Raw genomic sequence first — 22,087 nt, 5'->3', positions numbered from 1 at the left:
AGTCATTTAGCATCCAGATTTATCCAGGCATTTCCAAAGGCAAGTCTAGACTTTGACGAAAAATTGATCTGGAAAAAAGGTTCTGGGAAGGAAGCCCCAGGTAAACATTCTTCCCCAAATGATAACACTTCAATGAGGACTCAGTGAGGATCAGAATTCAGAAGATAGCAGAACCCTCCACACGTTTTTCTAAGTCACAGATTTGGTGAACATTTTATTCTTTCTCTTTTTGATCATTACTAGTGGGGCAAATGAAGCAAGGTAGGGTGGGGTGATGGAAGGGGAGAATTGCATAAAATCAGTGTTAGGATGATCTGCCCCGGAAGGCATGTATTCCTCTTAGACTCTCAACTGTGGCATAAAACATTCCATGTGGACTTTGAATTAGAATGAGCGTGGGGGCGGGGATAAAGATCAACCTGAAAGCCGAAAAGAGTCATTGACCGACGGTGTTAAGCTTCAGAAAGCTTGCAGATGGCCAGCTCTCCTACTGACATCCCACAGAAAGCCAGGCTTGATCTCCTGTGGTTAGGTGGAGCTTCTCCTGCCAGGGAAAATACAGCTGCTAGGAGAATGGGCTTTGGATGTTATAGCTCTGAAAAAGTTTCATGACTCTTGCTACTTTAGAGGTAACCATATTGCCTCCTTGAGAAACTGGTGACACTGGATGCCTCTGGGGAGTGCAACTGAGGGTGGCTAAGGTGCCCATGTCCCTTAGAAAAAACAAAATAAATAAATAATTCCCCCATGTCACCCCACCCTGCTTCTTGAAGACAGGAAGGCAACCCAGGGCCAGGGCTGGAGCAGACAAATTTCCTTACTCAGCAGCTGACACAGGGAGCTGAAAGAAGGATCCAAAAAACCAGAGAGAAGAGTTGTAAGTTAAGTGGAAAACCATGACCCAAAAGTCAATTCAAGGATCAGCACACCAAAGTGACCAAAAGCAGCTACTGAAGATGTGACCCAGGACCAGAAAACAAAGCAACAAGGAAAGAGAGGAGTAAGAGCAAAATGGTGGAGAATAAACTGAGAGGTGTCTGAAAACAGCCAAGGACAAGAGTCTGGGGTGTGACAGACACATAGCTGGATGTGTGAGACTACCGGACCAGGAGCTCAAGAGGCCTAGGCAGCAAGGTGCAGGCCAGGGCAAAATGTGGATCAGTAATAAAATAGATTTGGTGGGTGGGCACATTAGAAGTACTCATATAAGAACTTTCCTATTTGGGGATGCCTAGATCATGCTCTACCCTTGGGTTTAGAGATTCTGAGCAGCCAAATGTGAATGTTTTGCTCTGGATAAGTCCTTTTCATTATAGCCAACTGGAACCATTTGAATTCACACTCCTAATTACCTGCTTCTGGCTGCTGTGTCTAAACCATAGCTTCTGGTACTCTACACTCCACCATAGGTCTTGGTCCAGCATCACTGGCACGGTCACACCAGCCGTGTGCATAGGACTGGAATAAAATCCAGAAGTAAGTTGTCTCAGGACCTCTGTTTTATAACGGGTTAGAAACAACTCCTGTAGGTATGGTTGTAGGATCCTGGCCTGGGTCCAGGAGCATATAAATCTGTAACAATTACCACTGGGTGGGCCTCAGCAAGGATTAATATGAGGTTCAGCAACAAAGCTGCAAGAACTAGTGGTGGGGACTTTGTTCCTAAAGTGCAGTGTCCCTGGTGCCAAGTGCTTGTGGGCAACCTAGAGCTGCATCTGATGTAGGAAGACTTAATGGTCCTGAAATGGAACGTCTAGAAACTGTTAAGGAGCTGGAGATCTATAAGCTGTTGCTTGGTTTAAGAGTTTTCTTACACAGTATCTCGTCTTCATGGGACAAGGTCTAGCTTTCAAAGTGCCTCAAAACTAACAGGTGTTGATCCAGCGCAGTAGCTCACGCCTGTAATCCTAGCACTTTGGGAGGCCGAGGCAGGTGGATCACCTGAGGTCAGAAGTTCGAGACCAGCCTGGCCAACATGGTGAAACTCCGCCTCTACTAAAAATACAAAAAAATAGCCGGGTGTAGCAGCGTGCACCTGTAATCCCAGCTACTCGGGAGGCTGAGGCAGGAGAAACACTTGAACCCGGGACGCAGAGGTTGTAGTGAGCCAAGATCGTGCCACTGCACTCCAGCCTGGGCAGCAGAGCAAGACTCCGTCTCAAAAAACAAAACAAAACAAAACAAAAACAGGTGTTAATGAGGAACTTGTAATTTTTGGAGGTGAGTAGAGAAAGTGAAAGAACAGCACTAAAAGTAACTGTGATGAATGAGTGTTGTGCCTCTACTATCAAGCAATATTGTCTAAGAGGAGCTGTTATATGTAAAAATCCTTTAGTAAAACAGAGACTGGCCAATTCTCTGAAACGCTATTACCAAACCCCTGCCCCCTGAATGTTTCTAGTCTATGTGGTATTACTTGGAACCCACTTGGGAAAAGTTGCATTCCATAAATCTGGCAGAGGCAGGAAGAGAAGACACAGAGTTTGAATTTGCAGAAACTGCTTGTCGGAGTCCAAATGGAAAATCACATATCAAATTAGTTGTTACAAACCTATTCACAGACTCAGGGGAAGCAATTTAATAACAACCGGCATAGAGTTGGAGGTATAGGAGAGGAAGCAAATTATCCCAAATTGTTCATCCGCTGCAACACCATTATCTTCCTCTTTGAACTTTGTTATTTTAGCCAATAGTGTCATCATTTTTCCTTTTTTTTTTTTTTTTTTGAGACAGTCTAGCTATGTCACCAGGTTGGAGTGCAGTGGCACAATCTTGGCTCACTGCAACCTCTGCCTTTTGGGTTCAAGCGATTCTCCTGCCTCAGCCTCCCGAGTAGGTGGGACTACAGGCACGCACCACCACACCCATCTAATTTTTATATTTTTAGTAGAGACGGGGTTTCACCATGTTGGCCAGGATGGCCTCGATCTCTTGACCTTGTGATCTGCCTGCCTCAGCCTCCCAAAGTGCTGGGATTACAGGCGTGATTCACTGCATCTGGCCAGTGTCATTTTCTACCGATGCAGGTTGGAAGCCTCATGCTGTTCCACCTGCCCTGGAAGCTTTCCATAATGTCACAGCCCCGTCTCACCCATCCTCATGGGTCCAGTTCAAGAACCATCTCATCCATGAAGCTCATCAGCCCTTGGAGATCTTGTTCATAACTTTCACATTGTCAATGCCCAGCAGTGTTCTAAAAACAGCAAGTTCTCAAAACTATAGGCATTAGTTACTAAAAACAGGCTGCTGTGTGGGAATCCACACGTAGGCAGCAGATTCCCTTAATTCAGGGACTAGACAGCCACCTGGTCTTCCTCCCCACACATCACGGCCTAGGGCTGGGTCCCTGGGTTTCTATTTTCTAGGACCAGATACTCGTCTTCCAACAGAGGAGATACCCAAATGAGTGGAGATCCAAAGAATAGGACTAGAATGAAACAAACCCAGCTCTTCCGTGAGATGTAGGCCTGTGAGAAGATCAGTATTGGTGGCCAACCCCTGATTCCTAAGGGGCGCCCACTGAGTCATCCGGACCAGATCAGCCCCTAGGCCCAGCACTGTTCAGTAACACCAGCATGCCACTGCATTATGTACCATACCTCAGGCCCTGACTGCGAAGCAGGCTGAAACTGTAAGCCTTCTTTTGGGGTCCTCCCAGAAGAGCATGCCTCCCTGGGCACAGAGATACAGATTCCAGGAGCTCCTGTTCCTCTCTTCTCACTGGCATGATCCTCTGAGGCAGAATGTTGAGAACAAAGGAACAGGACAGCCACAACAAGCTAAGGTCTGGGCAGAGAAGAAATCCAAACTTGTTGAGCAAAAGAAATCAAGAACAAGCAAATACCAGAAGGGAACAGCCAGAAGTTTTTCAGTTATGAAGAACAGCAAGGAAAATGGTCCAATAGTCCAGCAAAGAGTAATGAGGAGGGCCATGGTACATAGGGAGGAGTAGTGAAGACTGAAAAATAGGTGAGCAGCCAAAGAAGGTGCCTAACAGTGAGGCAGCACCCTAGTTCTGGTTCAGCTAACTCACATTCCTCTCACCATGGGGTGAACCAATCCTCAGCTACCCTGGGGGGAAGGCTTGTTGAAGATGAGGCCTGCAGAAGCTGGCTGGCAGGGTAGTGGACTCTGGGATGGGATACGGACAGGGGCATTTCCCCATCAGCCTCACCCTGGAGATAACTCCATGTTTCAGAACCTGTTACCTTTTTCCTCAAACATGAGCTTTTTTTCCTAGTTTCCTTTGAAAGATTGGACTGAAAGTCAAGTTTTCGTGGTTTAGGCTCACCCTTCAAAACACCCGAAATAACTTTTGCAGAAACCTTCCTCATGTTCAAGTTTTCTTTCAAAATGAGCCTAACAGTTTCTTTGTCTAAATTTAACTCTTCGGCCATCATCCTCACGGTTAACTGCCTGTTTGAACAAACCAAGTCCTTGACCTTCTGGATATTGTCATCTGTTCGGTGGGTGACCGGACGCCCACTTCTGGCATCATCTCGAACATCTTCCCGTCCTTCTTTAAACCTTTTGTGCCAGTCAAAAACTCTGGCCCTTGACATGACTTCTTCCCCATAAGCTTCTTTTAAAAGATGGTGGGTCTCACTTGCAGACTTGTTCAATTTCACGCAAAATTTGATACTGATCCTTTGTTCTAAATAGCGGTCACTCATTCTGGCACTGAAAAACACAGGAACGCTAACAGGCCACGACTGTAAGGAAAAAACGGACAGATCAATCTTTATAGGCCTGCAGGTGTAATTATATCGCTGTTCTTGCTCTTCTAGAAGCCTCGCCGGGAAAGAGTAATTGCTTTTATGAATTTTTGTCCCTCAGCTTCCAGTCGAGGCTGGGGAGATCCGTTCTGGGAAGCTAACAGGGCCAACAGTCGCTGCAAAGCTGGGAAAAATTAAATCGCCTACAACCACTGCATCCAACCAGCGCACGCACATCTGCCGAGAGTTTGCCAATCAGTCAACAAGGTTGCTCCGATTCCGCGGCCCTTAAGGAGTATATGGCGAATTCTGCAAGAAAGGCCTAAGTGTTGGCAAATTAAGCAAGCAAGAAGAGATGCATCGGTGATGTAACGTGCAAGCTCGCCCTAGATCTGCAGAAACCCGCGCACGCCAAACCTACCGGAGCAGCCAGGGTATCCCCTGCTCTAGCGTCCCGGGAGACAGGCGCGCATGCGCAATTCTCTTCCCTCCGCGGATTAGACTGTGCGCAGTCGCACTGCGGCAGCGCGCGCCAGGTCCCGCCTCCGCCTTGCCACACCCCGGCAGGCGCGCTTCTTTGCGCGTGCCCGCCTGCGGAGAAGGCGGAAAGGAGGGGCGGGGGAGGAAGGCTGAGGGAAGAGAGGGCACCCCCGGGCGTCAGGGTGCATTGTGGGAAGGAGGCGGCAGCGTCTCGGGCGGGCGGGAGGTGCACCAGCGGCGGCGGCGGCGGTAAATCCTCCCGGCCGCTCACAGCACTGTGGAGCCGCGTCCCCAGCCCGGCCTCGGACCGCGGCACCCCTCCTGGCCCTCGCGGCTTCTCGCCCGCCCGCCCCTCCCCCGCGCGTCGGCCCTGCCGAGCCGGCCGGCCGGCCTGGCTCCCCTCCTCGGCCCCGACGGGCGGGCGGACTGCCCTGAGGAGGCGGGGAGGGGAGGGCTGGGCCGGCCGGCGGGCGGGCGACGATGCCGAACTTCTGCGCTGCCCCCAACTGCACGCGGAAGAGCACGCAGTCCGACTTGGCCTTCTTCAGGTTCCCGCGGGACCCGGCCAGGTAAGCGGCGGGCATGGAGCGGACGGCCCAGGCCCACCTCCGCGGTGAACGCTGCCAGCCGCCGGCCGCGGGCGGGCTCCTGGGCTGGCTGAGAGGGGTGCAGGAGGGGGGCGCAGCGCACTGCCATCGACCCCAGCGTTGGACCGAGATGGGGAGCCGGCCCCAAGCCATGGGCGGACGGGCGTCCGGGGACCTCGGAACACGTGCGCTGGTGGGGGCTCTGCGCGCAGGGCACCACCCCAAACACGAGGGAGCTGGGGCGGCGCGCGGACGCGGGATGCTGTGGGTTCTCGCCGTGGCTCACTTGCTGTGTGACCTCGGGCGAGTCGCTTTCCTCTCTGGGCGTTAGTTTCCTTAGCTGTCAAAAGAGAGCAGGACTCTGTGGTTGTGGCCATTGGGGCCCTTCCGTCTCCTTGCCACCACCCCCGGGACAGTGTTTCTGTTTTGAGTCCCGCTACCTTCTTTTATCTTGTCATAACTGCTCTCTCCTTCGGACTTGTCATTGCACGGTTCAGGGTTCATTTTATGGCTGTCACCGTTACTCATTTTCTTACTTGGTTATTGTAGGGATAACAGAGGGTGTACGCGTGAGGGCGTGGGAATTGGTATTGGAACCTCTTCTTTCGGATAACCCCCACACACTGACTTATATTTAGGGAATGATAGCATAGGGACTGTTTGAAAGGCTGACATAGTTCATAGGCCTGTCTTGTTGGTTCATTCATTTAAAATCAATGCCTATGTGCCGAGCGCAAATGTTAGGTGCTGGGAGTTCACAGGTGAATAAGGGTGTCACTGCTTGCAGAAAGCTCTCAGTCCATTAAGGGAACAGGTACAGCAACGGGCGATTATAATGTGTATTATTTATTAATTAGTTCAATTAATTATTGAAGGTCTACTTGTGAGCGGTGGGGGTTACAGATGAACAAATCGAAGTCCTTGCTCTCATGAAGATTACATTCTAATGGGGGGGGAATAAACAAGTGAAATCATAGTGTGTCGGATGATGATAAATACTGTGGAGAAAAATAAAGGTTAGAGGGTAGGGGAATAAGTAGTATCAAGGGATGCACAATTGCTATTTTTAATACAGTGATTAGAGAAGGCCTCACTATGAAGGTGAATTTGAGCAAAGACCAGGTGAAGGGGCCAGCTATGGAGATACCTTGGGCAGCAGCATTCCAAAGAAGGCAAAGACAGGGCAGCCAGGAGTCCAGGGAGAGGGACTGAGAGAGAAGTGAGATGAGACCAGAAAGGTGTGTGTATGATAGGGGCAAATTCTTTAGGTAGGACCTTGTAGGTCTTGGAAGGCACTATGGTTTTTATTCTGAGTGAAATAGGAAGTCATTGAAGGGTTTAGAGCAGAGACTTAAATTTTAACAGGATCAGTGGCTGCTCGTTAGATTGTGGGGTGAAAGGTGAAAGCCGGAAGACCAGTTAAAAGGCTGTTGGAATAATCCAGATTAGTAGAGGAGGAGGTGGTAAATTTGAGATATGGTTTGAAGGTGAAGCCCACAGGATTTGCTAATGGTTTGGAGGTAGATTGTAAAAGAAAAAGAGAACTCAAGGCGACTTCAAGATTTTAAAAACCTATGTTGATCAGGTTGGTCTTGAACTCCTGGCTTCAAGCAATCCTCCTGTCTCAGTCTCCCAAAGTGCTAGAACAGGCTCTGAGCCACCACACCCAGCCGACTTCAAGATTTTTAACGCGAGCATTTGCTGAGATAGGGAACACTGGAAAGAGCAGGTTTGGTAGGGGAATACTAAAAGTTTGGGTTTGAGAGGCCTGATAGACATTCAAGAATAGATGTCTAGGCCGGGCACGGTGGCTCACACCTGTAATCCCAGCACTTTGGGAGGCCGAAGCAGGCGGATCACTTGAGGTCAGGAGTTCGAGACCAGCATGGCCAACATAGCGAAATCCTGTCTCTATTAAAAAATACAAAAATTTGCTAAGCATGGTGATACATGCCTGTCCAGCTAGCTACTCAGGAGGCTAAGACATGAGAATTGCTTGAACCCGGGAGGCAGAGGTTGCAGTGAGCCGAAATCGTGGCACTGCGCTCCCATCTGGGTGACAGAGCAAGACCCGTCTCAAGAAAAAAAGAATAGATGTCTTTCTTCATACCATATACAGAAATGAACTCCAAGTGGCCTATACTTTTATTTAGATCAAAGGCCTGAATATAAGAGCTGTATCATTAAACTTTTAGAAAAAATACAGCTAAATCTTCATGACTTTAGATTTGGCAGTACATTCTTGTTTGTTTTTTGTTTTTTTTTGAGACAGAGTCTTACTCTGTTGCCCAGGCTGGAGTGCAGTGGCACGGTCTCAGCTCACTGCAACCTCCGCCAGCGGGGTTCAAGCAATTCTACTCACTCAGCCTCCCAAGTAGCTGGAATTACAGGCGCCCATCACCATGCCTGGCTAATTTTTAAATTTTTTTTAGTAGAGACGGGGTTTTGCCATGTTGGCCAGGCTGGTCTCGAACTCCTGACCTCAGGTGATCCGCCCACCTTGGCCTCCCAAAGTGCTGGGATTACAGGCATGAGCCACCATGCCTGGTTGGCGCCACATTCTTAGATATGACACCAAAATACATGCAGTAAAAACAAAAATAGACTAATTGGACTTCATCAAATTTAAACTTTTGTGTATCAAAGGACGTTACCAAGAAAGTGAAAAGAATGGAAGAAGGTACTTGCAAATTATACGTTTGGGGTCTAGTATCCAGAATATATAATGAACTCTTTCAATTCAGCAACAAAAAGACAACCCAATTTTAAAATAAGCAAAGGACTTCTTTTTTTAAACAAAAGATACAAATGGCCAAAAAGCACATGAAAAGATGCTGAACATCACTCATTATTAGAGAAGTTCAAATCAAAACCACAAGTGGCAGTTAGACGTAGAATTACCGTGTGTCCCAGCAATTCCATTCCTAGGCGTATATCCAAAAGAATTGCAAACTGGTATTCAAAAAAACCAAATGTACACACATTCATAGCAGCACTATTCACAATAGTCAAAAGGTAGAAACAAGCCATGTTTATCAGTGCATGAATGGATAAACAAAATGTATATCAATACAATGAAATATTAGCCATGAAAAGGAATGAAGTGCCAGTACATGCTACGGTATGGGTGAACCTCAGAAACATTATGCTAAGTGAAAGAAGCCAGATACAAAAGCTTGTATGTTGTATGATTCTATTATATGAAATATCCAGAATAAGTAAATCCAGAGAGACAGAAAGCGTTATCAGTGGTTGCCTGGGGCTGGGAGAAAGGGTATGGTTTTGATTTGAACTTCTCTAATAACGAGCGATGTTCAGCATCTTTTCATGTGCTTTTTAGCCATTCATATCTTTTATATAAAGAAAGAAGTCCTTTGCCTATTTTAAATTTGAGTTGTCTTTTTGTTGCTGAATTGTAAGAGTATTTTATATATTCTGGATACTAGACATACAGGGTTTCCTTTTGAGGTGATGAAAATGTTTTAGAATTAGGTGGTGGTGATGGTTGCAGAACATGATGAATGTATTAATTGCCATTCAGTTTTTTACTTTAAAATGGTTAATTTTATGTTATGAGAATTTCACCTCAAAGAAAATAGATGTCTTGAAGAGAGAGTAGGATATACAAGTCTGAAATTCAGAGACTTTCAGACTGGAAATTGTAAATATGGGTGTTCTCAGTTGATAGAGGGTATTTAAAGCCATGGTACGGGTTAAGGTTATCTAAGGAGTGAGCAAAGAGTGGATCTGAGGATTGAGTTGTGGGGCATTCCCAGTGTTTTAAGTTCTCAGGCATGGGAAAGAACTCGCTCAGTAGAGTGAGGAGTAGCCGTTGGGTTCCATGGAAACAGAGGAGAGGAGCATCTTAGTCTGACTTGGCCTTGCCCCATTATGCATTATCTTCCTTTTTCCCAAATTTTAGTCCAAAGACATTCTTACAGATTTATTTCACTTCCATAATGAGGGCACCCCTAGTCAGTTCGGGACCACAGGTAATTTGTGTTAATATGTTGTGAATCCTGTTTTTACTACACTCCTTAAGGGGAATATGGTCTATAGGGGGCTACAGTTTCAGATTTGAAAGAAGTTTTTAGATCTAGTGAAATCTCACTTGAAATACTGGAATTTTCTCAATAATAGTGACTTTTAGTCATTTTTAGGGTTATTATCCTTTTGAGAATCTAACATAAGGACTCTTACCTGAAAAAACAAAAACAAACATAGACACAATTTAGCATTCGAAGACAAAGGTGTTTATGGACCTTTATAGGCCCTGTGCGTTCCTGACAGATGGGCATCTCTGCCCTGGCTAAAACACCTCTAATGACAGTCCTCCCCTTTGTGAGAAGACACCTGATGATCCTGGACAACTTTGGCTGTTGTTTCTTCCCTGTATTGAGTGGACATCTGCCTCCTGTAATTGAGGCCTTGGAGGTCCTGGTTTTGTCCCCAGGATCATGCTAAGTCTGTGCCCTTTTCAGTGTTAGACTCCTTTGAATGCTTCAAGACCAAATCATGAATTTCTTTTTAAAAAGATGTTTATTGAGATACAATTCACATATAGTTCACCCATGTAAAGTGTACGACTTGGGATATGTACATTAATTTTTAAAATTTTGGTAAAATACATGCAACAAAATTTGCTATTTTAATCTTTAAATGTGCAATTCAGTGGCATTAATTACATTCACAGTGTTGTGCAGTCTTCTCCACTATTTCCAAAACTTTTTCATTATCCCAAACAAAAACTGTAACCATCAGGCAATAACCTCCCATTCCCCTGCCCTTCCAGCCTTTGGTAACCTCAAATCCACTTTCAGTCTTTATAAATTTGACTGTTCTAGGTTCCTCCTATAGGTGGAATAATACAATATTTCTCCTTTTATGTCTGGCTTAACATAATATGTTCAAGGTCTTTTTATCCAAATGAGACCTCCTTGTACTACATGATTTCAAGTTCTACTGTATTTGATAGTTTCCTTTTCACTGTGCCCAGAATTATTTATAACAAAGAAGTAGTTTCCAGAGATGTTATTGAATTATAACAGTGTTTTTAGGGTTATTAGTTCTAAACCCCACCCACATCTTTTCTTCCGTAAACAGGTTGTAGGGAAGGTTGATAAAAGGTGACACTGCCAATCTAGTCTTCAAATGTTAGCATTGTTAACTAACAATAAAGATGAATATATTTAATGCTATTAAAACAGTACATTTCTCAGTCATCAGTTATAAATCCCATGCATGCTTTTAGAAAAAGCTATTTAGAAATAATTTAAACTTCAAGAGTAATTAATAAAGTGTATGGTGTGGAATTTACATACCATAATAGTTCTTACTGTTTTAGAAAAAGTGGCATTAATATGCTTCTTTTTTTAAAAAGTGAAATAATATAATCAACCCAGCTTAGGTCAGTGACAGGGTTTAAGTAAAAACAAACAAACAAACAAAAAACAACTGCCTAAATCTTGATTGCTCCAGCAGGGTGGCTTGCCTAATGCCAAGGCTTGCCACTTTGAGGCAGCTCACAGTGGAGCTTTTCCTAAACCAGGAGAAGGTGCAGGTAGAGCTAATGAATTGCTTTGATTAGAGTGAGTTGGGTGTTGAAGCTCTCTTCTTCCTCTTCAGGCAGCTAGTACTAACTCACCCAAGATGGGTGAGGGCTTCCAAGGTTCTTCTGGCAGTTTAATCAAGGCTTATTGAGAGTTGATGTACTCTACTTTGTGAAATGTAAAATCAGTGGTTTTCTGGGGACTCAGGAGGGTGCCTATTTGGGCTGCTATAGCAAAATACCTTAGACTGGGTGATTTTTAAACAACAGAAATTTGTTTCTTATAGTTCTGGAAGCTGGGAAGTCCAAGATGAAGTCACCAGCAGATTTGACATCTGGTGAGGGCTCGCTCTCGGCTTCTTAGATGGTACCTTCTTGTTGTGTTCTCACATGGCGGAAGGGGCAAATAAGGCTTCCCCTTCATGACCTAAGTCACCTCCCAGATGCGCCACCTCCCAACACCACTGCACTGGGGATTGTTTCAATATGAATTTTGAGGGGACGCAGACATTCAGACCATAGCAGCCCCCAAGACCCTTTCAGGGAGTCCACAATGTCAAAACTATTTTCATAATAACACTGATACTATTTCCATTTTTCATATTCGGTCTCTCAGGAGTGGACAGTGGAATATTTGGAGTGCTACATAACATGATGGCATCATTATTTTGATAAATTGTGTATTGTGTCTTCTAGAATTTTCTAAATATGATTATTCAGATCTGGGTGTTTGATAGACATTTTCTCAGAAATAAACAAGCCTGCCACTTCAAGGAGAACAACTGATAATTTGAGCATTCAAGTTGAAAATTAGAATTTTGGAAAATTTATTGCCACTGTGAGCTTGGCAGCTCTCTAATACTTGAAGACTTTTCTGGTGAGATCACTGATGATACTGATGTGGGTTTTTTCTACATATTGTATAATTAATTGCGTTAACATTTATATGGTATGTATAACTCACTGAACTAATATTTTCCAAATGACCAATTTATGGTTTTACAGAGACATACATGGATAAAAGATCTATTTGAAGTGCAAGATAGACTGGGATTTTTTATGTACTAGGGCATGAAAAAGCTCATTGGTCTGGTCTCAGATTTCACATTTCAACTAATCTTGAAGAAACTACCACTTGTGGAGAATTCACAATTATATGGAAAAAAGAGGAGTATTGTAATAACCTTTTTAACTGCATATCATTATGAGGCTAGCTTTTCTTCATATATTTCAACCAAAACAACATATAGTAATAGATTAAATACAGAAGCAGATGTGAAAATCTAGCTGTGTTCTGTTAAGCTGGACGGAAGAGATTTGCAAAAATGAAGCAGTGTAATTTTTCTCACTAGATGTTTTTGTTTTGGAAAACGTAATTTTTTATTAAAACATTATTTATGTTAACATATTATAAGGTTGGTATTTTAATGAATTAATGAATATTTTAAAAATTTCTCTGATAAATGTTGTTAGGTAAAATCCACATAAACAAAAGGTCTTTGGAGTCCTCAATAATGTAATAGTGCAGAGGAATCTGGGGACTATGAAGTTTGAGAATTGCTGCTCTAAAACGTGAGCAGCAAATTTCAAACTTTTTTTTTTTGAGGGGTCTTGCTCTGTCACTCAGGCTGGAGTGCAGTGGCAGGAGCATGGCTCATGGCTCACTGCAGCCCTAACCTCCTGGGCTCAAGTGATCTTCCAGCCTCAGCCACCCAAGTACCTGGGACTATAGGTGCCCGTCACAACCCCCGGCTAATTTTGTTTTTAAATTTTTTGTAGAGACAGGGTCTCACCACGTTGCCCAGGCTGGTCTTGGACTCCTGAGCTGAAGCAATCCCCCCTTGTTCAGCCTTCCAAAGTGGTAGGATAACAGCCCATGCCCAGTGGTAGGAGACACCATGCCCAGCCTGAAGTACTTTCATATCAACTTATTTAATCTTTCAAGCAATGCTGTGAGTTGTAATAATAGTACTTCTTTTTTTTTCCTTTTTTTTTTTTTTGAGACAGTTTCTCACTGTCACCCAGGCTAAAGTGCAATGACACGATCTCCACTCATTGCAACCTCTGCCTCCTGCGCTCAAGCAATTCTCCTGCCTTATGCTCCCAAGTAGCTGGGACTGCAGGTACATACCACCATGCTTGGCTAATTTTTGTATTTTTTGTAGAAACAGGATTTCGCCATGTTGCCCAGGCTGGAACAGTATTTATATACTGTATTCTTTGTGACAGACACTGCTCTGTTATATTTCTCTGTTATATATACATTATTTCATGTTACCCTTGCAGTAAATTTTGAGGTAGTCCTTGCTTTACAGATGACCAAAGTAGGTACAGAGAGGTTAGCTAACTTTTTAAAAGGCCCTATAGGAATGTCTAAAACCTTAAGAGTAGGACGGGATAAAATATGTATTATCCAAACTTATTTGACCATGGAAACTTGTTTTTTGTTTGTTTGTTTGTTGTTTTGTTTGTTTTGTGTTTTTTTTTTTTTTTTTTTGGAGACAGGTTCTTACTTTGTCGCCCAGGCTGGAGTGCAGGGGCACAATCATTGCTCACTGCAGTCTCCATCTCCCAGGCTGAAACAGTCCTCCCGTCTGGGCCTCCCAAGTAGCTGGGGACCATAGGTGCACGCCACCACACTTGACTAATTTTTTAATTTTTTGTAGAAACAAGGTCTCCCTATATTGTCCAGGCTGGTCTTGAACTCCTAGGCTCAAGTGATCTGCTTGCCTTGACCTCTCAAAGTGCTGGTACTATGAGCCACCATGCCCAGTCCTTTTTTTTCTTAATGGAACAGTTCTGACTGGGCATGGTCACTCATGCCTGTAATCCCAGCACTTTGAGAGGCCGAGGCAAGAGGATGACTTAAACCTAGGAGTTTGAATTACAATGAGCTATGATTGCACCGGTGTGCTACAGCCTGGGTAACAGATTGAGGCCCTCTTTTTTTTTTTTTTATTTTTTTTTTAAAAGGAACAATTCTTTGACCAGGATTCCTTGGAATACGCTTTTAGAAGTGCTGCATTAGTAGGAAACCATTGAGGGAAAAACATTAAAAACAAAACAAAGAAGTGGTCAGTGATGGTTGACTAGTGCTGAACGTGTTTAAGGTGTGTACAGAAAGTGGCTGCGTGCAGTGGCTCACACCTGTAATCCCAGCGCTTTGGGAGGTTGAGGTGGGAAGATGGCTTGAGCCTGGGAGTTTGAGACCCACCTGGGCAACATAATGACACCTTCTCTCATTACTTTAAAAATGAAATAAAAGATAGGCCAGGCACGGTGGCTCACGCCTATAATCCCAACACTTTGGGAGGCTGAAGCGGGTGGACCACCTGAGGTCAGGGGTTCAAGACCAGCCTGGCCAACATGGTGAAACCCTGACTCTACTAAAAGTACAAAAATTAGCCGGGCATGGTGGCGGGTGCCTGTAATCCCAGCTTCTCAGGAGGCTGACGCAAGAGAATAGCTTTAACCCAGGAGGCAGAGGTTGCAGTGAGCCGAGATTATGCCACTGCACTCCAGCCTGAGCAACAAGAGCAAGACCACCTAAAAAAAAAAGAAAAGTTAAAAGTGAAATAAAATCTGTACAGAAAAGTGACCATTGGATTTGGCAGAATGGGGTCATTAGTAATTGTCTTGAGCAGTTTCAGTGGAAAAGGGATAGAGCACGAGCCTCCTTGGCATTGATTTAGGAGACAGTACAGCAAGATAATTGGATGCAGTCCAAATGGATGCTTTAACAAGTTTTGCTATAAAGAGGGTCAGGGTTAAGAGAGTTTTAAAGATTGGAGACATTAGGGCATGTTTACACTGTGGGAATCATATAGTAAGATAAATGTAGGGAATTCAGATATTATATATGGAGAGGCGGAAAGTCTTAAATACCTAGAATTTTCTGGGTGCATACGTTTTCATACACATATACCCACATACGTGTACACTTGGGAGTCAGGAAAAGCTTCCCTCAAGAAATGACATTTGAGCTAAGATCTGAAGGCTGAGTCATAGTTAACTGTGCATAGGAAGTGTATAAAAAGCAGCAAGAAGAATGTAGTAGGCTGAGTAAACAGCACTGGGAAGGCCCCAGGATAGAAGTGAACACAACTGTTTATCCTGAGAGTATTGAGAAGCCACTAAAAGCTTAAGCACGGAAGAGACATTCTCAAATTGGCTTTAAAAAATACTCTGCATCATGGAGAAGGGGTTAGAGAAGGGCAGATGACCAGTTTGGAAGAGATACTAGTAGACCAGGTAAAAAATTGTGGTAGCTTGAACCAGGGTGTTATTAATGGAGAGAAGCAAATGGATTTGGGGAGTCATTCCACTGTGCTAAGGGAAAGTCTACAGAATCTGGAGTATAGGGAACAGAACAGTGACAGGGAGAGCTGGGAAAGGGGAGGCATTGGTAAAAATTTGAGACAATTATGTAAGTGGGTATATATGTATATAAATATATATACATGTTCATAATACACATATGTGAAAAGACTTATTGTGGTTTTATATATATATATATATATATATATATATATTTTTTTTTTTTTTTTTTTAGACGGAATCTCGCTCTCTTGCCAGGCTGGAGTGCGGTGGCGCGATCTTGGCTTACTGCAACCTCTGCTTCTTGGGTTCAAGCGATTCTTCTGCCTCAGCCTCCCGGTCATATATAATTTTTATAATATTATTCGTGTAAAAACGTATACACAGAAGAGCTACGTGCGGTGACTCATGCCTGTAATTCTAGCACTTTGGGAGGCCGAGGCAGGACGATCACTTCACCCAGGAGTTTGAGCCTAGCCTGGGCAACATGGTGAAACCCCATCTCTACAAATAATACAAAAACTTAGCTGGGCGTGGTGGTGCATGCCTGTAGTCCCAGCTACTTGGGAGACTGAGGTGGGAGAATCGCTTGAACCCAGGAGGTGGAGGCTGTAGTGAGCCGAGATTGCACCATTGTATTCCAGCCTGGGCAACGGAGTGAGCTTCTCTCTCTCTTTCTCTCTCTCTCAAAAGAAAAAAAAAACCCGAAAAACATATGCACGGAAGATCACAGATGGTAACTGTACATCATGTTGGATTTTTAGAGTAACATAGCCATGAAAATTTCACCAGGATTTAAAAAAAATACAGTATTACTAGCATCCCAAACTTCCTCTGCTCCAAGGTCCTCCCAGCCATTATCCCATTCTCCCCAGTGGTAGCCACTGTGACTTCACATGCCTTGAATTAGTTAGGTTTTGGGGGAAAGAGGGAGAATGAGTGGAAGCTTTATTGTTGTTTGAGATATAGAACATAAACAGCACCTCAGTAGCCTCTTTTGTGCCCACTACCAGTTGTTACCCTCCCCAAATGTGTCTACTATTCCATCACTGTGTTGAGGCAGGGCCAGACCACCCCATATTCAAAGATTCACTAGAAGGTCTTACAGGACTCAGTATATGGTTGTACTCACAGTGAAGATTTATTGCAGCATTGTAGTAAGGATACACATCTGGATCATAAGGGAAAAAGACACAGGCACAGTCTGAAGGAATTCATGTATAGGCTTTCCTATGCTCTCTCCTTCCCATGAGGGGTCACCCAGAGTCCATTTTTCCCCAGTGGTGGAAATGTAGCAACACATGTGCCGTGTTTCTGTGGAGAGAAGACCGTTAGAGACCTAGTGTCCAAGGTTTTCACTGGGGCCTGATCACATAGGCAGCCTCTGCCTGGCATGTAATAAAATTCCAGATTCCTAGAAGGGATGACAGGTGTTCAGCATAAATCATGTTGTTTGCACAAATAGTCTAGGCACATTGAGCTGATTATCAGTTAGGAAAAGTTTTATTTCCATTTACCAACCGAGTTCCCGGATACCAGCCCAAGGTCCTTAACAAACAGGCCTTTCTAAGGACAGCAGCCTCAGGCCTGCTGTGTTAACTCTTTTTCTGAACAATCACTATAAATGAGTTTTGCCTATTCTTGAATTTCATATCAAAGGAATCCTGTAGTATGTACTCCTGGCTGCTTCTGCTTAACATTACATTTGTGAGATTGTAGATAGTTTGTTCATTTCATAGCCAAGTAGTATTCCATTGAATGACTATACCACAATTTATCCATTCTACTGTTGATGGGCAAAGTTATTTCACCTTCTCCCCGATATTTGGTATTACCTCTTTTACATTGCAGTCATTCTTGTGGGTATGTAGTAATTTGTCATGGTTTGTTTTTTTTTTTTTTTTTTTTGAGACGGAGTCTTGCTCTGTCTCCCAGGCTGGAGTGCAGTGGCGGGATCTCAGCTCACTGCAAGCTCTGCCTCCCAGGTTTATGCCATTCTCCTGCCTCAGCCTCCCGAGTAGCTGGGACTACAGGCGCCAGCCACCTCGCCCGGCTAGTTTTTTGTATTTTTTAGTAGAGATGGGGTTTCACCGTGTTAACCAAGATGGTCTAGATCTCCTGACCTCGTGATCCGCCTGTCTCGGCCTCCCAAAGTGCTGGGATTACAGGCTTGAGCCACTGCGCCTGGCCTGTTAATGGTTTTAATTAGCATTTCCCTGATGGCAAATGAGATTGAGCATTTTTTTCATCTATGTATTGCCATTTTTATTACCTTTTTATTATAAAGTGCCTGTTCAAGACCCTTTGCCAGTTTTTATGTTGGGTTATTTATTTGTAGTTCTTCATATATATTTTGAATGCGAGTCCGCTGTTAGATATATGTATTGCAAATATCTGACATTTTGTGGTCTACCATTTCACTCTTAAATGGCTTCTTTTAATGAAGAAAAGTTACTAACTTTAAAGTAACCTAATTTATAAATCTTTTCCTCTAGTGTTTGTGCTCTCTGTTGCCTTAAGAGATCTTTATTCCAAGGTCATGAAGATAATCTCCTGTGTTACCTTTTAGTGGCTTTATTGTTTTACCTTTCATATTTGATCTACAATCACTTGGAATTTATTTTCGTGTATGGTGTACAAATGGGAGTTAAGATTTGTTTTTTTAATGTGGATATTCAACTAACTCAACCCTATTTATTGAAAAAGAAAACTCCGTATTTGCTGCTGTTCAAAGCTCCCTTTAAGTATCTGTAGTGCCCTGTTTTGTTTCATTGTTCTGTCCTTCTGCCAGGAAGTAATAAACTTTACAGTAAGTCTTAATATCTGGTAGTGTAATTCTTTCAACCTCCTTTTTTTTCTCTCTCTCTCAAGATTGTCTTGGTTATCCTGGGTTCTTTAAATTTGTGTATAAAAAGTTTTAGAATAATTAGTCATTTCTTTCTCTTGCTCTCTCTCACAAACTTATTGGGCTTGTGATTATATTGAATTAGTAAATGGGTTTGGGGAAAATTGACATCTTTATAATTTAGTGTGCCAGTTCATAAACTTATGTATTTATTTAAGTTTGCTTTAAAAAGATTATTAGAGGTCTTGCGCATCTTTCACTAGATCTATTCTTAAGTAGTTCATATAGAAAGACAGGTGTATTTAATTAGGCTGTCTGCCTGATGCCCATTCTGTTCTTGATTGTCTGAATAAGAGTTGCTGTTGATATCAGAAAGCTGCTTCAACTTAGTTCAGAGGTAATATGTACAGTATTGCTCTGTGTGGAAGGTCTCCAGAGATTTAAGAATTTAAAAAACAACTGTAGCAGTATGGCAGATTATTTTATAGTGAAATAGTTTTTATACTTAATATTTGGATTTTGAAACATGAAATGTTTATAATCATAATGTACAACTGTGTACAAGTGTGATGAAATTGTGAACATCTTAGGCGTCATTACTGTGAGCAGTGTAATACTTGTTGGTCAAATGAAATGCTGTACAATTTAGCTGTAGTTTTTTAAAAATCATAGCATTTTACCATGATTTTACATTTTTAGAATAGAATTAAGTGTCAGGGGCAGGTGTGTTGGGGAAAGGTGGACAATAGTGTTAAAACATTAAAAAAATATATATTGTGATGTAATTATAAAGGAATATGTTGGGCCGGGCGCGGTGGCTCATGACTGTAATCCCAGCACTTTGGGAGGCCAAGGCGGGCGGATCACCTGAGATCCGGAGTTCGAGACCAGGTTGGCCAACATGGTGAAACCCTATCTCTACTATAAATACAAAAATTAGTTGGGTATGGTGTTGCACACCTATAATCTCAGCTCCTCGGGGAGCTGAGGCAGGAGAATCGCTTGAACCTGGGAGGCAGAGGTTGCATTGAGCTGTGATCATGCCACTACACTCCACCCTGGGCGACAGAGTGAGACACCATCTCAAAAAAATAATTTGTGACACTGTTTATCCACGGCAGGACTTTTATTCTCAGAAATTTGAGGGATGGGCCGGGCACGGTGGCTCACATCTGTAATCCCAGCACTTTGGGAGGCCGAGGTGGGTGGATCACCTGAGGTCGGGAGTTCGAGACCAGCCTGACCAACATGGAGAAACCCCATCTCTCCTAAAAATACAAGATTAGCCAGGTGTGGTAACACACACCTGTGATGCAAGCTACATGGGAGGCTAAGGCAGGAGAATCGCTTGAACTCGGGAGGCAGAGGTTGCAGTGAGCCAGGATCATGGCATTGCACTGCAGCCTGGGCAACAAGAGCAAAACTCTGTCTCAAAAAAAAAAAAAAAAAAAAGAAATTCGAGGAAAGATCCGGTTGTGACTTTAGCAGGTTACTTAATATTTCTGTGCCTTGGTTTCTTCATCTGCACAAGGGAGATAATAATAGTACCCATCTTTGGAAAGGACTTAGAACAGTGTCTGGCTCATAATAAGTGCTTATTATTAGTTTTTCTGAAAATATTTAAGCACTGAGAGGGCATGGACTTTGTCTTGTTCCCTGTCTTCAGTACTTTTTGTGTACTGGATTGTGTAGACACAGTCCCTGCGTTCATGGAGCTTGCAATCTAGTCAACACATATTACTATAGATAATAATTTGTGTTCATAGGAAGATAAACGAATACAGCCTTTATGCTTCCCTTAGAAACTAGTTATTTAAAGAACATCTAATTACTGATTTTCAACAGTGACAGTGTTGTTTCGTTTGCTTGTTGAAGTTGAAATCCTGAAGGGAATGTTAGGCTGTTAGCCTTGTGGCTATGCAGCTTTCTGCTTGTTCTACTGATGGTTGGATCTTCTCTGATGTCTGGAGTTGGAAGATGCCGGTTTCAGTTCTAATTCTGCTGCTGATTTTGTACTTGCCTCCAAGCAAGTTACTTCTTAACCTTGTCTGTAATTGAAGTGTTGTTACTAAATGATTTCTAAGGTTTTTTCCAACTGTTATTTTGTTATTAATAAAATTCTCCAAATTATGTTCTCAGGGAGGGGAGCAGGAATCCGTTGTTATTAATATATGTTTGCCTTAAAACTGCAGGCTGAAATTTAAATGCTGAGCTCATTTTCATAATTGTGTTTTGGTTTTATTTATAGATGCCAGAAGTGGGTGGAGAACTGTAGGAGAGCAGACTTAGAAGATAAAACACCTGATCAGCTAAATAAACATTATCGATTATGTGCCAAACATTTTGAGACCTCTATGATCTGTAGAACTGTGAGTAATAGAAGAGCTTGGTGTCTCTCTGTTTGTCTTGATTTCTCTCTCTGTCACTCTGTCTGGTTGGAAATGTAAGTATTTGCCAATGTTGGAAAGTATTCCTATATCCTGCCACTTTAAGATGAAGACAGATTTGGAGCTGAATAGTATCTGTTTTGTTCTTAAAATCTGATTTTGCCAGTCACCTATAATCCCAGCACTTTGGGAGGCCGAGGCAGGAAGACCACTTGAGCTCAAGAGTTTTGAGACCAGCCTGGGCAACATGGCCAGACGCCATATCTACAGAAAATACCAAAAAAACTAGCCAGGTGTGGTGACGTATGCCTGTAGTCCCAGCTACTTGGGAAGCTGAGATGGGAGGATCACTTGAGCTTAGGAAGTCAGGGCTGCAGTGAGTTGTGTTCATGCCACTACACTCCACTCTGGGTAACAGAATGAGAGCTTGTCTGGAAAAAAACCCAAAATGATGAAAAAAGAAAAAAAGAAAGAAAGAAAAACTCCTCTGTGTCTGATGCCCCATTTCTATTCACCCGAGGTAACTACTTTTTTTTTTTAAAGACAGTCTCGCTTTGTCACCCAGGCTGGAGTGCAGTGGTGCTCTCTCAGCTCACTGCAACCTCTGCCACCTCCCCCACCTCCTGGGCTCAAGCGATTTTCTCTCCTCAGCCTCTCAAGTAGCTGGGATTACAGGCACGTGCCACCACACCCAGCTAATTTTTGTATTTTTAGTAGAGATGGGGTTTCACCATGTTGGCCAGGCTAGTCTCAAACTCCTGACCTCAAGTGACCCGCCCACCTCGGCCTCCCAAAGTGCTGGGATTGCATGTATGAGCCACCACACCCGGCTGAGGTAACCACTTTTAAATATTATTTAGTTTTCAGAAAAATTTTAGATGATTATAAAAGTATATATTTAAGGTAAAGTTGGTGTTTTTATTTCGAGCTGTTTAGAGCTTTTTTATGAGTAAAATTTTCATCTTGGAATGGAGCTCTTGTTTTCATGTTTTTGTATGTACTATTAGAACCAACTCTTAATTTTTATGTGCTAGATGTAATAGTAAACAAATTATCCAGGTAATGTGGAAAAACATTTCCATCAATAGTATGTAATTTCATATCAAGACCAGTTAATTGTGTGAGCTTGGCCAAGTCACTTCCCCTCTCTGGGCCCCAGTTCCTAATAAGGAGATTAGACCAGGTAATTCCTGAGTTCTAAGATTTTT

At 43.2% G+C, this 22,087-nt stretch overlaps 3 protein-coding genes across 5 annotated transcripts in view; 1 reads left to right on the top strand and 2 right to left on the bottom strand.

Moving 5' to 3' along the window:
- GVQW3 (GVQW motif containing 3) overlaps window positions 1-5,188 on the bottom strand; it is a 30,409-nt gene extending 25,221 nt beyond the window's left edge. Inside the window, exons 1-2 of one of the 2 annotated variants that reach the window (XM_077963922.1) lie at window positions 5,137-5,188; window positions 4,209-4,712 (exon numbers count right to left, since the gene is read on the bottom strand). In XM_077963922.1, the coding sequence (XP_077820048.1) occupies window positions 4,209-4,673 (465 nt within the window). In that variant the 5' untranslated portion in view covers window positions 4,674-4,712; window positions 5,137-5,188. Of the gene's footprint in view, window positions 1-3,599; window positions 4,713-5,136 lie in introns of both variants that reach the window. The other variant, XM_077963923.1, reaches the window with a different exon arrangement.
- Window positions 5,189-5,527: 339 nt separating this feature from the next.
- Window positions 5,528-22,087, top strand: part of THAP12 (THAP domain containing 12) — a 31,252-nt gene continuing 14,692 nt past the window's right edge. The window contains exons 1-2 of one of the 2 annotated variants that reach the window (XM_015115225.3): window positions 5,528-5,764; window positions 20,741-20,861. In XM_015115225.3, the coding sequence (XP_014970711.2) occupies window positions 5,676-5,764; window positions 20,741-20,861 (210 nt within the window). In that variant the 5' untranslated portion in view covers window positions 5,528-5,675. The remainder of the gene's footprint in view (window positions 5,765-20,740; window positions 20,862-22,087) is intronic. The other variant, XM_028833832.2, reaches the window with a different exon arrangement.
- On the bottom strand, window positions 5,544-8,443 carry LOC144334389 (uncharacterized). The gene is made up of 2 exons (XM_077963924.1): window positions 8,282-8,443; window positions 5,544-7,411 (listed from the first exon to the last, which is right to left on the bottom strand). Exon 2 carries the CDS (start codon window positions 6,157-6,159, stop codon window positions 5,740-5,742), a length of 420 nt encoding a protein of 139 aa, XP_077820050.1. The 5' UTR covers window positions 6,160-7,411; window positions 8,282-8,443; the 3' UTR covers window positions 5,544-5,739.

The sequence above is a fragment of the Macaca mulatta genome, chromosome 14 (assembly GCF_049350105.2).
Source record: "Macaca mulatta isolate MMU2019108-1 chromosome 14, T2T-MMU8v2.0, whole genome shotgun sequence".
Classification (NCBI taxonomy): domain Eukaryota; kingdom Metazoa; phylum Chordata; class Mammalia; order Primates; family Cercopithecidae; genus Macaca; species Macaca mulatta.
Note: the sequence above shows the minus strand (reverse complement) of the source record. Positions and strands in the feature narration are given on the sequence as shown.

Excerpts from the sequence above, each read along its gene's own strand:
- LOC144334389 (XM_077963924.1), bottom strand. The coding sequence starts at position 6,159 with ATGGCCACAACCACAGAGTCCTGCTCTCTTTTGACAGCTAAGGAAACT.